The sequence below is a fragment of the Neovison vison genome, chromosome 6, assembly GCF_020171115.1.
Source record: "Neovison vison isolate M4711 chromosome 6, ASM_NN_V1, whole genome shotgun sequence".
Lineage (NCBI taxonomy): Eukaryota > Metazoa > Chordata > Mammalia > Carnivora > Mustelidae > Neogale > Neogale vison.
This window is the reverse complement of record NC_058096.1, coordinates 140,133,424-140,149,296: the sequence shown is the minus strand read 5'-3', so window position 1 is coordinate 140,149,296 and position 15,873 is coordinate 140,133,424. Positions and strand designations below refer to the sequence as shown.

General features: G+C 45.6%; 1 protein-coding gene across 2 annotated transcripts in view; it reads right to left on the bottom strand.

Moving 5' to 3' along the window:
- Positions 1 to 2,263, bottom strand: part of GALNT15 (polypeptide N-acetylgalactosaminyltransferase 15) — a 42,520-nt gene extending 40,257 nt beyond the window's left edge. For both annotated transcript variants that reach the window (XM_044252509.1, XM_044252510.1), the window contains exon 1: positions 1,074 to 2,263. In XM_044252509.1, the coding sequence (XP_044108444.1) occupies positions 1,074 to 1,600 (527 nt within the window). In that variant the 5' untranslated portion in view covers positions 1,601 to 2,263. The remainder of the gene's footprint in view (positions 1 to 1,073) is intronic.
- Between the last annotated feature and the right edge of the window lie 13,610 nt (positions 2,264 to 15,873).

Here is a 15,873-nt window from a genome sequence, read left to right as displayed (position 1 = left end):
CATCGCCTCGCTCTTGACTGCAACTCTACGTGGACCTGCCCACCCAGCGAGGGTCAGAACTTGTGTTTGCTTGGTGGGAAACTCGCTGGGCTCTAGAAGTGCAGTGGCTTCTAGGGAAGGAACTTCCCAGAGCTAACCAGCCACTTTGGCCCTGGCTGCTGGACCAGAGCCCTCCCCTGCAGCCTGCAATGGTGATGGTGGGGGAGGACAGGGGATGCACAAGGCAAGTTCAGCATCTCCCTGGGTCCAGCCTGCATGTTGTCACACTTCCCAGCTTGCCTCCTAGGGTGCGGCCAGGCTCTGCTGCCGCGGCACAGCATTCTAGCCCCTGAGGACTGGGACTGTGTCCCGAGTCTAGTAAACAAAGGAGGGTGGCATGAGGTGGCAGTCCAGGGAGACTGGAGCTTCTTGGATTCCAGTCTCTGCTTTGGTAACTGCTGGCTGTGTGACTGTGGGCGAGATATTTGACTTCTCTCTGGCTTGTTTTCACATCTATAAAATCAGCCTGACGGTAATCCTCTCACACATCTGACAGAGTTGTAAGGACTAATATATGAACAGCTCTTGGATTAAAATCAGGCATCTGGCAGGAGTCACAGAAACGTTAGTTTCAATTGTTATTTTGACCCAAAAGGAAAGCAAACAATAGCAACAACCCATAATATCCAAATGCATGGAGGCAGAGTGTTAGAGGTGGAAAGTGGGCTGGAGAACATATGCCCCATGCTCACTCTGTGTTGAATGGATAAAGCTGTTTGACCTGATCACCCCGAGACAGAAGGACTAGCACTGGAGTGGGGAAGAGCAGTAAGAGCTCCTCCTTTTCACACCTGGAGAGCTGGTTAAATCACCGGATCTACCCAGAGTTTCTCACTCCCACATCTGGTATGTGGTCTGAGACCTCCCATTACTAACAAGTCCCCGGGTGATGCTTCTGCCACCCAGTCCAGGGACCACATCTTGGGAATTACTGCCCTAAGGCCAGTGGAGGCAGAATGGAGGACATTGGCGTCTCTGAGTGTGCAGATAAGGCCTTGGGAGCTGGGGGAAGGCAAAGCCAGGGCCTTACTTACAGTGGATGCCGTACCTCAGGCAGCGCCCTCTGCAGGGGGATGCGGGCACTGAATGTCTCCTCCAGGCTGCGTGGGGTCAGCTCATCTTCGGATGCTGCCCCATCTTCCTCCTCTGCGGCCCAGTCCCTCTCTGGAGCCTCTTCATCCTGCCTTCTGCTTTGCTGTTTGATGAGCCGGTAGCTGCCACCTCTCCTGCTCTGGGTCTTGTTCCTTCTGGCCCTGGGTGAGGCCACGGCCACCAGGAGCTGATCCTCCCGCAGAGAGATAAAGGGGGGCAGGCCCTCCAGGGGGCTGTACTCTTGGCCCTCATCCTCGGCCTCCAACACCCATTCCTGGGATTCTCCGAAGTCCAGGCGATACCCAGCGTCTGGGCTGCGCTGGGCGGCCTGGGCTGTGACGGCAGGGTGTGGGGTATGCTGGGGAGGGAGCAGCACGGCCACCATCAGCAGCACGCATCCCAGCATCAGCAAGAGCAGCAGGAATGGCAGTCTGCACGGTCCATGCCGGCATCGCTTCCTTAGGAGCATGTTGCTGGAACTTGCCAAGTGCAACAGGTCATATTCAAGTTCACGTCCTCCTCCAGCTCCAGGTTCCTTCAGGCTTGCAGAAGAACCTGGCTTCCTAATTCCACCTGGAAGTTTCTCGCTGGTCACTTAACCTGCTCCTTTTTTTCCATCTGGCATTTGCCAACAGCACGTGCAGGACTGACTTGTACTCACAACCAGGAGGCCAGGGGACCCAGGTCCCACGCTGGTTCCTCCCTCTCTGAGTGGAGTTCTGAAATTGCCTTCTGAAAGCCCATTCACGGGGTCTTCAAATGGAATCGTTTTGCCCCTTTTACCCTCTTTATCTCCTTGGGGGAAAAAAATTATTCCATTCTGCTCAGGTGTTTGGTCTCACGTGTTTCTTCTCCACCCCCCCGACCCCCTGCGCTCGCATGAATGGTCAGGTTGCTATGCGATGTCTTGAGGGGAGCTGGTGGGTCCTCAGTCCAGCAGAGCTGACAGTCGTCCTCCTTTGGACACTTCAAGTCAGGTCAGATCAACAGATGTGAAGCCGCAGGCAGCGCCTGATTTCCTTTCACACATAGCTCGGAGCTCAGCTGAGAGCCCTCTGCCAGACACATCGGGAGCCAAGCGTGCGCCTCGCTCCTGGTCCTAATGCCCTCACTGTTCCCAGACTTTGCACAATCCCACAGAACACAACTCTGGGGCAAAATAAACACAGTCACCGCCAGGACCAAACCCAAACAGGAACGCGCCAGGAGTTGCAATTTGAATCTCGCAGATAGGAAAACTTCTTTCCCCACCCACAGGGGCAGTCAAGAGTGTTCCCTCCTGATTTCAGGAAGGCTGTAACCTGGGACATAGATGCAAACAGCTAGCTGTCTGTTTGCACCCTCAGCCTCCCACAAGTGGTCTGGGAAGTTAGGCTGGACTCTCCCTCCTTCTGAGAATGAGGGAAGCTGGGGGGAGATGCTCTTACACTTAAGCCCCTCCTGCCCACAAGAGCATCCGAAGGCCTCTTATACACAGTCACTAAGGGGGGAAATCAGGGAAGGAGTGGTGTGTTCTTCAGTTATAAAACCTTCATTCAACCAACCGATTTTAATGAGCACCTACTATGTGCCAAAACTATTCTGGGACTGGGAGTGCAGCAGTGAATAAAACACCAAAATTGGTCTTTTGGACTGGAGTTTACTTTCTAGAGGGACAGACAGATAATTAATTGAAAAATGCGGTGGACCAGGTGCTGGTAAGGGCTCAGAAGAAAAATAAAACAGGGCAAGGGGCTGGGGAGCATGCACTGGGGATTGACAACAGACACTGAGCGGTGAGAGAAGATTTCACAGAGGAGTTCGCTTCCATGGAAGGAGGAGGCCAGGCAGCAATGTGGGGGCGAGCATTGGGGTCAGGGGATAGCAAAGGCAAAGATACCACAGAGAGCATGTGCTGAGCCTTTCCAGGAGCAGCAGAGAACCTGTGTGGCAGGAACGCAGTGAGGAGGGTAGAGTGTGGTGGAAAACAAAATGAGAATGGTAACGGGGTTAAGAGGTGAGGGGGGGTCATGGAGGGCCTCGGAGGGTATTGTAGGGATTTGGGCTTGTCCTCTTTCCTCTGTGTGAAACGGGAGCTCTTGGAGTGTTGTGAGTGGAGGACAGACACAACTGACTTAGATTTGAACGAGATCACTCTGGCTGCCGTGTCAGGATCACACTGGGGGAACAGAAGGGAGGAACAGGGAGACCAACTCAGGTGCTGTTGCAGAGAGAAATAATGAAGGCATGGACCCAAGTGGAGGTGGGGAGGAGCAGTCAGCTTCTGGACATATGCATCCAGTGTAAAGAGAAAGAAGAGTCCAGGGTGATTTCAAGTTTTGGGTCTGGTGGTTGGAAGAACAAAGTTACCCTTACCCAAGAAGGGGAAGGGCAGGAGTTGGTAGAAGGAGATGCAGGACAGCAGCTGTTTGGGCCATGTGAAGTTCAATATGTCGCGTAGGTAGTTAAGGAGAGGTGACGGGTGGGCAGCAGGATACGCAATAGCTGGGGGCCGGGGGAGAGGTCTGGCCTGCTGATGGTAAAGCTGCATGGGGACGGTGTCTGAGGCCATGAGATTCGAGGGGGTGATGTGGATGGGAGAGAGGAGAGAACCAGCATGCTCAGAGTTCCTGGACTTCTGGCTGGCATAGCCAATTAAGGGTGACCAACCATCACAGAGAGGTGTATCTCTTCTCCTTGTTGCAGAGCTGCTAGTCTGCCCGGTAACCAGGAGTGGGGTGTGGGGTGGGTGGGGGACTGCCATTGGGGAATTCCTGAAATGAATTACTCATTGTTTCTACTTTGATTTTGATCTTAGAATGTGAACTTAAACATCTCATGGAAAAAAATGTTTTTCCTTTTGATTCAGTTGCTTCTTCCAGAGATAGAGCTCAGTGTGTGTGTGTGTGTGTGTGTGTGTGTGTGTGTGTGTGTCTGTGTGTGTGTGTGTGTGTGAGAGAGAGAGAGCATTTTTCCTGAAGACAGTCAGAGTCAGAGGCGACATAGTGAGTTATACGTGACTGTTCTTCACAGCCCAACGTAGTGTCCCGATGGACAGCAGTTAGGATTGCTGGATTGGACCGTATCTTCCCAATCCCACATCGGGGTGGAGTGGGGTGGGAGTTCTATGACTTTCCGTTTCAAGAGGAAGGCACTCTGGGAGATGTCATTTGGAATTTCTGGGACATTTTGAGGTTAACCAGGATGATTCCAGGAGACTTTCAGAGAACAAGCACCCTCCCTAACCCTCTCCAGAAACACTGGTTTCAAACTCATCAGCCAACCCTCCCCCACCCCTGCCCAGGGCCTTTACCTGACTGACCATTTGCTTGACCTTTCCTTCCCCAGAAAGCCACCCAGAAGGCTCACTTACTTGCTTTCATGTTTCTTCCGATATTGCCTCCTCAAGTGAAGCGTCCCCTGGCCCACCTTTCCACACCAGAAGCCCCTCCATCTACGCATGGCATTCTGTCCTCTTGCCTCACTTTCTCTGAGGTTCTGTAGATTTGTCCAACACTTGATAAGTAAGATAACTTGATTCTTCATTGTCTAATCCCCATCCCACCCTCATAAAAGGTAAGCCCTACAAGGAGAGCTGTTCCACCTGTTTATTCACTGATGTTTCCCCGGAGAACTGTGTGTCTGAGTGGGCACTCAGTAGATATTTCTCGAATGAACGTAGAGACAACAATATAGCTATTCTGATTCAAGTCAAGTGAGGTCAGCATGTCCTCTGAGATACCGGGATTTGGATAGGCCCTAAAAGAATCCCACACAGCCCATAATCATGGGATGATACTTGATGATACTTGAAGTCTGCTAAGAATGAAGTAAAATTCCCACATACTTTCCCCATGGATAGAGTCACTCTGAGCTGAGGGAGTGGCAGGCCTTTCGGGCCCCAGGCCACTGGGACCATCTACACATGCCCTCTGCCCCATCCCAGCTCCTGGCTCATGGGAGCGAGCTGCTTGTACACCTCCCACCTAGAGCCTCCCTTCAGCACCCAGATGTCAGCAAGTCCTCCTCAGTCTACAACCCTGGTTCTTAGCTTCTGTCTTTGTGCAACTGGAATTTTTTTCTGGTCACTGAATTGTTGAAAATGCCAACCATATTCTAAAACTATGGTCGACCAGTTCTTGCTAATGCTGGGTAAGTGTTAGGGGATGATTTGAGTTTTGTTGATCCTTACACTGAATTTTCACTGCTACAGTTGAGAATCACAGGCTCTAAATGAGTTTCTCTAAATGAATTTTTTTTCATAGTTTTGTAACGATACGTAAATGTACCAAGAAAGCTATAACTTAGGGTTCGGTTGTGGGGGTTTTTTTAAAATTTTTTTTATTTTTTCATGGTGATTTGTTGATTTTTCTAACATTCCCGAAATTTGAGCTTATACCTCAACAGAACAGGGATATTTTATGTCACACAACTGCAGACAAAGAGGAGTAACCCTGGGAGTGGGGACAATGGATACTCCAGTTAGACATCGGGATGTCTGCATCTTACTTCCTTTAGCCTTTTATCTGCCTGTTCTAAGACCACAGCCCGTTTAGTGTAGAAAAGTCTGCTATTTGCCTAGGAAAAAAGTTAAGTCTTCAATGCAGTGTGGCAGCAGGTCAAAGTGCCTGAACAAGCCAGAGACCGAGGCCTTCACTGAAGGAACAGCGGACATCAGCTAGTAAATAAACTCCCTGTCACGTGACAAGACACCGGGCCCAGGCCATTCATGACGCCATTAACAGGTGAATATCTGGTCACTATTCGGTTCCTGTATGAACTTGAGGTAGAAGAGAAGAGCCAGAAACAAGAGGAGAAGAGAAAACAGTTCCCCCAAGTGCTTGACCACAGACATGTGGTCTGTGCGATTTTGTTATGTTAAATGGTGATGGCTGTTCACTTTCTGGCCTCCCCTATTAATGGTCTCTCCATCTTTGTCTCTCCCACACACAGCACGATGCCTGGCCTTGCAACACGTGTCACAGAGATGGGATTAGTACACTAGATATTGTGCACTGACTGAATCGTTGACAGTAAGGTAACAGCCTGGGATGGGTACCAATGTTCGGCCTTAGAAAGGGGAGAAGGGAATGAGAGGCCATGTCAGCGCCCCCTCCTTCCTTCCCTCAGACAGCCTGACAGGAACAGGCCTGAGGTGGACAACCTCACTCCAGCTTCTCTGACAGAACCCCTTCGGCTCGGCTTTCCTTGTGCGGGGACAGTACTGGGAAAGAACATGATCACTGATCAGAGTGTAACCGTGTGTGTAAATACCACAGCGATAAGCAATGATGGAGAAGAGTTTTTATACAGGGCTGCCTTAAGGGAGGAGCAACATCTATGATGCTTCTAGGGTCATCTTCAGATGTAAGAGTGGACAAGAACAGAGACCCTTCTTAGGCCCTTCTCAGACTTCCTGAGCTAGAGTTGATGGAGGGTGGGCTCAGGCATCTGTGTTTTAACGAGCCCTCCAGATCCTTCTAATGTCTGCCAGGGAAAAAGGGCTCCCTTGTAAGGAAAATTGCCAAATCACTATGCTATACACCTAAAACTAATATAATATCTAATGTCAGCCCTATTTCAATTCAAATAAAAATTTTGAAAAATATATAAAGAATACCTCTCCCCTAATATGACAAAGAAGAAATACAAGCTCAATTTGCTTCTTTCTGTCCTTCTCTCAAGGCCGGGACCTCATCTTCATGGGCATGAAAGGGCAGCAGGGGAGCTCAGTTCTGTGTGAATAAACCCCAGATGTGCGAGGCCACATTCTCCTTGGTGTGGGTTTATGAGCTCATTTGCCCCCAAAATAAAAACACTCATCTGGGTTCACACATAAGCTAGTCTTGGGCCCTCACCTGTCCTCTTCCTTGTTATTTACCCATGCCAGGGTCCCCTGAAAGGGCTCTGGTCCCATCTGGCCCCCAAATGCAAGGGTTCCTGGGGCCACACTCCTTGAGGCCCAGCCATGACACTCTTCTGGGTGGGGGGAGCATGGGGAGCTCTGTGAGACCACCTCACACTCATCAGCCTAAACCCATGCAAGACTTTTCTCCTGCTGGCACAGCATGCTGGCTGTAGAGGACTCTGGGGGCCTGTCACTGCCCCGGACCATACCTGAGCATGGGGACACTGGTCCTCTCTCTCTCTCTGGGGCTTCAGTCGTTCACCTCCACATACGCTTTCTGCCTTGGGGATTGGCTTGGAGGAGGGACATAGGGCAACTTTCCAGGGATTCACTGGGATCCAAGGTCTCTTTGCTCTCCCTTCAACTTTTCTTCTCCTGGACTACTGCGTTTAAAAATAGGTACATTTAATATATATATTTATAATTTCCAAAGGGACTGTAGCAGCCACTGTACTAGGTCCCTCAGCCTCACTCTGAGTTCACCTGCAGCTGCAGACAGACGTTGGCTGTGCCCACAGACAGGGCACCACGGTGCCCATGTCTCCGCCACCAGGGGAACTTGCTCCCCCTTTGAGCAGAGCAAGGCAGGAGTGCTAGGGACTTAACTACAGAAGCAACTCTAGTCATAAAGGAAAGGAGATCGGTGGATAAATGTCTCAGTGAAAAATGCCGAATAAGCTCAGTGCAACCATTCTGAGATGTGGTTCACATAATTCATTAGAGAATTCCTAGCGGTTCTGAGGTCCCAGCTGTCCCCAGTGGCAGTCCGTCATCAATCTACCCTTTATCCACATTCTCCCTTCTTCGTCTCGTTCTCACCACCCCCTCGCTTGTACTTCTTGGTTCTCTTCTGAAGTAAACTCCTCATACCTAACTTCTTACCCCAGAGTTTGCTGTCAGGGGAATCCAAAGTAAGACAGGGATGCCACCAGCATAAATACTTGATCCATCCCTTTTGTTTTCTGGTTGTGGAGGACAGTAATCACTGAAAGAGGTACCGTCCTCTAGTATTCTGCAAGGTTATTTCTGTTCTTTTGTGTAAGTGGGACTGTGACATGTTTGCTGATCTATGCTCTGTGCAAAATATGTGACCAGTACTCTTTTAGACCTAAAGTCCTCAAAAGAGTGAAACATTCTTCAGCATATTCTGTATGATGCCTAGAATAATATGTTGCAGGGTAAAGGCCATACACGACATTGTAAAGACAGCCTGTCTTAAAAAAACACAGTTAATCCCAACAATCCTAACAGTGTTTTGGAATTCATTCTAACCACCCAATTCCACTAAAAAAAAATTTTTTTTAAAAGCTCCTGTTACTTTGTTTTCAAGTCACAGTTATGTATTTTTTTTAAATTTTATTTATTTATTTGAGAGAGACAGAGAGCACAAGTGGGGAGAGGGGCAGAGGGAGAGGGAGCAGGGAGTCTGAGGCAGGGCTCCGTCTCAGGACCCCAGGACCCTGAGACCATGACCTGAGCTGAAAGCAGATGCTTAATTGACTGAATCATCCAGGCGCCCCATGATTATGTATTTTTTAAGGGCAACAGCTTTTCACCTAAAAATGACTTTTGTTCCTAAAAACAAGTACTCGGAAAATTACCTCTGTTGCTCAGTAATAGCAGGTGGGGGTCATATTGGGAGGAAGATCATGGACACTAAGCTTATTCCCCATGGATCTATCCAGATAGGGTGGTGGGGAGGCAGCTCTCCTGATTCTGGCTGCCTGAGGAGGCCTAGGCTCGGGCAATGGCCATGACCCAAATCAGCATCTTGCTGAGCCCAGAAACAAAACTTGAGGCAGCTCCTGCCAGCTCCCAGCAACAGATGTACCGGAAAAATAACTCCATACAAATGCAGGCGGTGTGCGTGTCAGCTTCATGCTGTGGAACGCTCCAGGAGAGTCTCCATTTAGTTCTTCCATCTTTTCAGCTACCACTGACTCTGAAGGACTCTACCACTGACAAGAGGGACCCTTGTCCCTCTGAAGGAGGGACCGGGCCTGGGTCCGAGATTCTCGGACCACCTTCACACTAGCCTCATGAGCCCCTTCTGGGCGACATCAGTCACTGTCAACACCACAATCTACTCTCAACAGACTGCTCAGGGGACATTTGACTCTTGTACAGAACAGGGAGGCTCTGCTACCAGTCTTCAGGTGTTCTTTGTTGATTGACTGATTGATCCGTCGCTTGCTTGAGGTCCTTTTTAGTCTATTGAACCTGGAAAGCCAAGCATCTGACTTCTTTGTAAGCAGCACTCTTCAGTGTCCCCTTTTCCCCAAGGCAATGAGGATGGGCGCCAGTTGTCAGAATGGGGAAGGGCTAGGGCCCCGAGGAGATTAAGGGCAGCAAACTTCTCAGGCATCCTGTCCACCCCCCACTCCTCCCCCTCCCCCGAGTTCCAGGGTTCTTTGAAGGTTGAATCCGGTCTGGGAGAACTACACGCCTCTGTCCTTCATTGTTCCTCTAATTCTGAGAACAAAGGTCTACTTTCTGTCCTAGTGCAAAAAGTAGGGTGAGCTCAGCGCTCTCTGTACTTGAAAACTTGTAGCTTATGGGTGCGTGTGCCCACGCGGGCATGCGTATGTGTTCATACTATACATTTGAAATAGACTTTGTGGATAATTACACTGACTTGAGCTGAGGTTGCAGGGATTAAAGATGCTGCCAAACTTTTGAGAGGACCTGGAAGACTAATTGTACAGGGCGTGTGTGGGTTTTGGAGATAGAGATGAGTTCTATGACTGATAGATGAGGTTTGGAGTATCTGTAATGATTCTTTTGAAAAAGCACTGTGAAGCCCTACTCGGTGTATTTACAATTGCGTTGTCTCCATTCATTCTAAAGACATTACTGAACATCCACCAGGTGCCAGGCAAGGTGCTCTGCATGCTGAATAAAAAGATGAACCAAGGGTGCCTGAGTGGCTCAGTGGGTTAAGCCTCTGCCTTTGGCTCAGGTCATGGTCTCAGGGTCCTGGGATCAAGCCCGCTTCCTCCTATCTCCCTGCCTGCCTCTCTGACTACTTGTAATCTCTGTCTATCAAATAAATAAATAAAATCTTTAAAAAAAAAGGGGGGGGGGAGATGAACAAGATGTGGCCAATAAGACAGGTCCACAAGGTGTGATAACCACATACCGTGCTGGGAGTACTCCTGGAGATGTGTACTAACTAATATTTGGGTACATGAGATGACAAAATAAAATGTACAGGCCTGATGTTTCTGCAAGCCTGTTGATGAACACCAAAAGTGCAATTACTTCTCCACCCGCCCATAGGCTGTAAGATCTTAGAAAGCTCTTGGGATCTCGTGTGCTTGGCTCCTGCTGATGCTGTGACTTCAAAAGGGCTTTTTAATAGTGTGTTAATAATGAATTAAAGCCAGATTGATTCCAGCTTCAGGGCTGGCACTCTCAAAGCCTGGCTTTCCGTTCTGTGAGATAGACACAGAGCTAAGAAGGAGTTTATGGCAGATGACCTTGAGGGAGGAAGGTAATCCTGCCAAGGGTGATTAAAGTTTTATTTATACAATTTCCCATTGGGTCTTGATCCACAGAAGCTGGGTCTAAAGGGAACATTTTTGTCTTCACCAGTTCATTTTAACCATATGGAGGATTCTGATCATATGGAGAGCTTTTTCCTTATCAACCCCCGTTCCTGGACTTTTTCTACAACAGCTTTAGGAAAATGGATAGAGAGACACCAAACTAGAGAGGCCTTGGTAAAAGGAATGAATTCTTGTGTTGGTATGTTCTCAGGTTCTGTTTTGGTCTGGGAGAATCTAAATGATGGGCCAAGTGGAGAAGAAAGAGAAGAAAGAGGCAGAAGACTGAGAGCCACCAGGAGAGAGGCTATATAATATAATATATAAATATATATAATAAAAATGTAAGATAAGAGAAAGGAAAAAAATGAGGAAAGCCTGACGGATTAGGCATAGAGAGTGAGAGATGTCAAGTTGGAGGAAGAGATGCTCGGAACTAACCTCAGGGAAGAGAGGAGGAGAAGAGAGGAAAGGAATTTTAGGAGGTGTCTCTGTTCTTCACTTATCAATAGCAGAATACACATTCTTCTGAAGTGCATATGGAACGTTCTCCATGATAGACCACATGTTAAACCTTAGAACAAGCCTCAATAAATTTAAGAATTGAAGTTATACAAAGTATGTTCTCCAACATACTTTTTGTTCTCCAAGAACAATCAAGACCAGAAGGAAATTTGAGAAACTTACATTGAACAATACATTCCTTAATAACCAATGGATCAAAGAGGAAATTATAGGGGAACTTGGAAAATACTTGGAAATAAATCAAAGTGGAGGTACAACATACCTAAACTCTTGGCATGTAGCTAAAGCAGATTTAGAGGGAAATTTACAGCCTATAAGGAAAGAGAAGATAAACTTCAAATCAAACCTATCCTATTACTTTAGGGTACTGCAAAATAAAGAGTGAGCTAAACCTAAAGCAAGCAGGAAGAGGAAAAAAATTAAAAATCTTGGAGGATTTTCTCATGTAAGAATTTATAAAGCTGCTTCATTTTATTTAATGGCCATATAGTATTTCATTGACTGGATAAACTATTCAGCAGTTAATTTAACTAGTCTTGTACTGATATACATATCTATTATCAATTTTTTGCTCTTATGATAATCCTGCCTTAAATACCCTTAGACACACAAACTCTCATAAGGGAATTTCTGGGTCAAATAAAATATGCATTAAAAACTTCACAGCTATTACAATTTGTACTCCAAAGAGGCTGAATTAATTTACACTTACGATAAAATATAAAAATGCCCATATCTCATAATATTACCAGTATAGAGTGTTAGTAACTACAGGGTTAGTAACCCTTTTAATCGTTGCCTACCTGAGAAGTGAAAAATGGTGTCTCAGCCACAAAAGCTTTAAGGTACCTAGTAATAAGTTTCACAAAATTTGTGGGACAAACTATAATCTTTACTGAAGGAATAAAAGTAAACCCGGAGAGAAATAACATGATCCTCGGTGAAAAGACTCAATATCATAAAGATGTGAATCTTCCTCAAATTCATCTATAAATTCACTCTCATTTCATTCGAAGTGCTAATTGAGCTCCATAGATCTTCACAAGCCATCCTACAATTCCTACAGAAGGGTAAAGAACCAAGAATGGATAATTTGAAGAACAAAGAAGGAGATCTCTTTCCCTGGATATGCAAATTTATAAAGTTATAATACTTAAAATAGTGTAGCATTGGAAAATGACTGAGAAAGAGATCAATGAACAGAATAGAAATTCCAGATAAAGACTGGCAAAATTTATAAGGCTGATGATATCAATTCAGTCAGGGATGTGGGGAATGGGGACTGTTCACATCACCGGAGGCAATGTAAACTACCTTTGAGGAGCATTTTGCCGATATCCAGTAACATCGAGGATGCCCATATTAGACAGCCCACTGTTTGCACTTCTGGAAAAATCTTTTGTATATTTCTACAAAAAAAGATGTGCAGCAATATTCATTGAAACACGGTAATGGCAAAAAATAGGAAATAACCAAATGTCACATAATGAAGTCCACACAACAAATCTCTAAAACACCACATCAAGTGAGAAATTGAGTTATAACAGGACAACGTAATATCTACATGAAATTTTTAAAAAATCAAAATGATACTACACATTAAGCATATGTAGTAAACACAGACATTATTAAAAAGTAAAACACTTTTAGGAGATGAACACTACTGGGAATGGAGAAAAAATAGAATAGAATAGGGGCAGCAGGGGTAGCTGTACCTGTAATTCCAAATACTAATTAAAACCAAAGTTCTGAGGCTAATACGACCAAAAGTCAACTTTTTAAAGACTTAGAATGTAAATATGAGTCATTTACATTATTTTCAATGTGTTTGAGACATTTCATAATCAAAAGAAATTTAACAGGTATGTTACTGAGGTTTGAATAGCTATCTCTGCAGGGCCTCAGCAGTTATTTGTGGTAGATCCATATCATCTGAGAATGGGCTCAGAGATGTCCATTGAAAAAGGCAAACTCACAGCCATTTTTATGTTTTACCATCTCGTAGAAACAAGAGCTATGAGACCTTAGTGTGGTATTTAGGACATTTCTCTCATCTTCATTTTTTTGTTCTTGTCATTTACACTTTCTCATTAATGAGTAGATGGTCTTAAGACAAAAAGTTCCTGTGTTTATAGGAGGCCAAAAATAAGGGAAGGAAATGGAGAGACAGAAAACTCCATAGCCATTCTTTCCATTTCCTGGGAAGAACATCCCTTAAAAGTATAACAGACAACTTCCCAGCAAATCTCTAAAGCCTGGAAGAAGAAAGCTGGGGCATGTTGGAAGCCACCTTAAACTGAGCATGACAGGAGGTTTGTCCATCCCTTCTCTTTGACAGTGTATCTAGGAAACTTGGCCCCTAGTCCAGCTTCCCCATTGTGTCTCCTCCCAAGGATCACAAGAGCCCATATACCATAAGGTTCCAGGAACAGACCTAAATGACCTTCAATTAGAAGCCACACTCTAACAATGCTTCTGATTTCTCTTACTCTTTCCTTTTTGAATTTCATTTTCTATTTCTAGTTTCTATTGCTCTGTCTTCAAGTTAACTAATCTTTCCTTCTGTAGCATCTAGTTTGCTGTTAATCCCATCTAGTGTGTTGTTTCATTTTTCATCTTAGACATACTGGTTTTATCACTAGCAGTTCTATTTGGATCTTTTTTTATATCTTCCATGTCTCTACTTAATATACTCCATCTGTCTTCCACTTTAAAACATGTGAAATATAGTTACAATAATGGTTTTAATGTTCCTGTCTACTAATACTACCATCTGTGTCATTTCTCAGTCTATTTTTATTAATATTTCTCCTTACTATAGATCATATTTTACTGGTTCTCTGCATGCCAGGTAATTTTTTCTTTGATGTCATATGTTGTGAATCTTATCATATTGGAAGTTGGATGTTTTTGTATTCCTGTAAGTATTATTGAACTTTGCTCTGGAAGGTAGTTGACTTAGTTGGAAACAGCTTAGTCTTCTCAGCAGTCTTTAGCTGAGCGCCAGTTTTTTCCACACTATCAAGGCAAGACCCTTCGAGTACTCCGCCTGATGCTCCAGGAATGATAAGGTTTTCCACTCAACTGGTGGGAACACTATTTGCAACCCTGTGTAAGGTCTGAGGATTCTTCCCTCTGTTCCTTTAGGTGGCTTTGGTGTTTCCTCACACACATGCTCTGATCAGAGTTCATATGAGGGTTCACACATCCTTACAAACCTCTGGAGCACTCTCTGAGCACAGGTCTCCACTCTCCAGTACTCTGCCTTGCCAACTCTAAACACTTCGACATTCTTGGTCTCCCAGCTCCATCTCTTCAACTCAAGGTGAACCCCAGGCTCCACCTGAGTTCCTCTTTCCTGCAGTATAGCCTGGAAATGGTCTCTGGGTAATACTCTGGGGAAATCATAGGGCTTGCCTCATCTGTCCCCCTCTCTTGGGGATCTTGTACTGATGACCATTGCCTGAAAACCATCATTTTATATTTCTTCCCCGGGGTTTTTAGTTGTTCCTGAATTGAGGAAGAAAGCATTTCTATGGTGCTATCTTTATTTGGGGTCCCCTGGAAGCAGACTCTGGGGTATAGTTGATATTTATTATTTATGGATTCTGTATTTGTGAATTTGCTTCCTTACTGTAATATTTGTAACCTCAAAATCAACATCTGTGGCACTTTCACATTTACTTGTGGGCACGCACAGAGTGGCAAAGAGTTTGTTTTCTGATGGGCCCATTCCCAGCTGCGGTCAAACAAGGTAATGCTCTGCCTTCTTATTTCAGTTCTTATGTTGTAGAAAAGTATCCTTTTTATATTCTATTTAGTGTTACATTTTCCCCATTTTTGTTTTTTTCACTAGTGCCCCCAAGCCTAGTATTGAAGTACTAGCTAGTGTTCCTAAGACCAAGAAGGTTGTGATGTGGTCTATGAAAAAAATATGTGTGTTTGATAAGCTCCATTCAGGCAAGAGTTAATGTGTTGTTACCTACGAGTTCAATATTTATGAGTCAACAGTGTATATTGAATAACATATCTTTGAACAAAAACACAAAAAACAAGGTTCTCTATTGATTGGTTGAGGAAAACATTGTGACCAGAAGTCTAGGAACCCAACCCCAGAAGCAATGGTTCAGTATTCACTAATTCTGCATTCACAACAACTGCATAAAACACAGCAACTACAAGTTCTTATTATTATGCAGTAAACTGTACACTGAATTTATTCAGGTGGCAGAAAAGAAAAGAAAAGAAAAACTGCTAGTGGAGAGAGAAGAGAATGAAGAAGGTAAGGCAGCCTTTAAAGGGAACGTCATCTAGGCAGTTACCACGGTGGGTAAATAGAGCTTAATACCTTTGGGAGTTCTGGGAGCCAGGGTACAACCTGTGTGTCAGGGTGATCCCAAGTGGAGGGAGGAAGCCGGGGTATTTATCCACCGGTTCCAATCAGCTGGAGACTGCTGGGAATGAGCAATTGATGACCTTCTGGGGAACAGAGAGAGGAAAGAAAGTCCTCAGGCAAAGAGGTATGTTCACTGACAACTGAAGTCCAGCCTGGGTTTCTACTACAGTGGGAGAGGGGTATCTGCTACAGACAGGATGCCCAGGGCTATAAACTTCAGTGGCTTTAGAAGCCAAGCAGGTAACAAAAGCAAGAGAAATAAGCAAGGTGGAGTTGCAGGAGCTGGCAAATTCTTATCCCTGCTGGACAAGAACAGCTGTCCCTTAGGATAGCCAGTTTTTGCCATGCTGGAAAAATGGGCCTATCCTTGCCAAATCTTCTGATTTTTC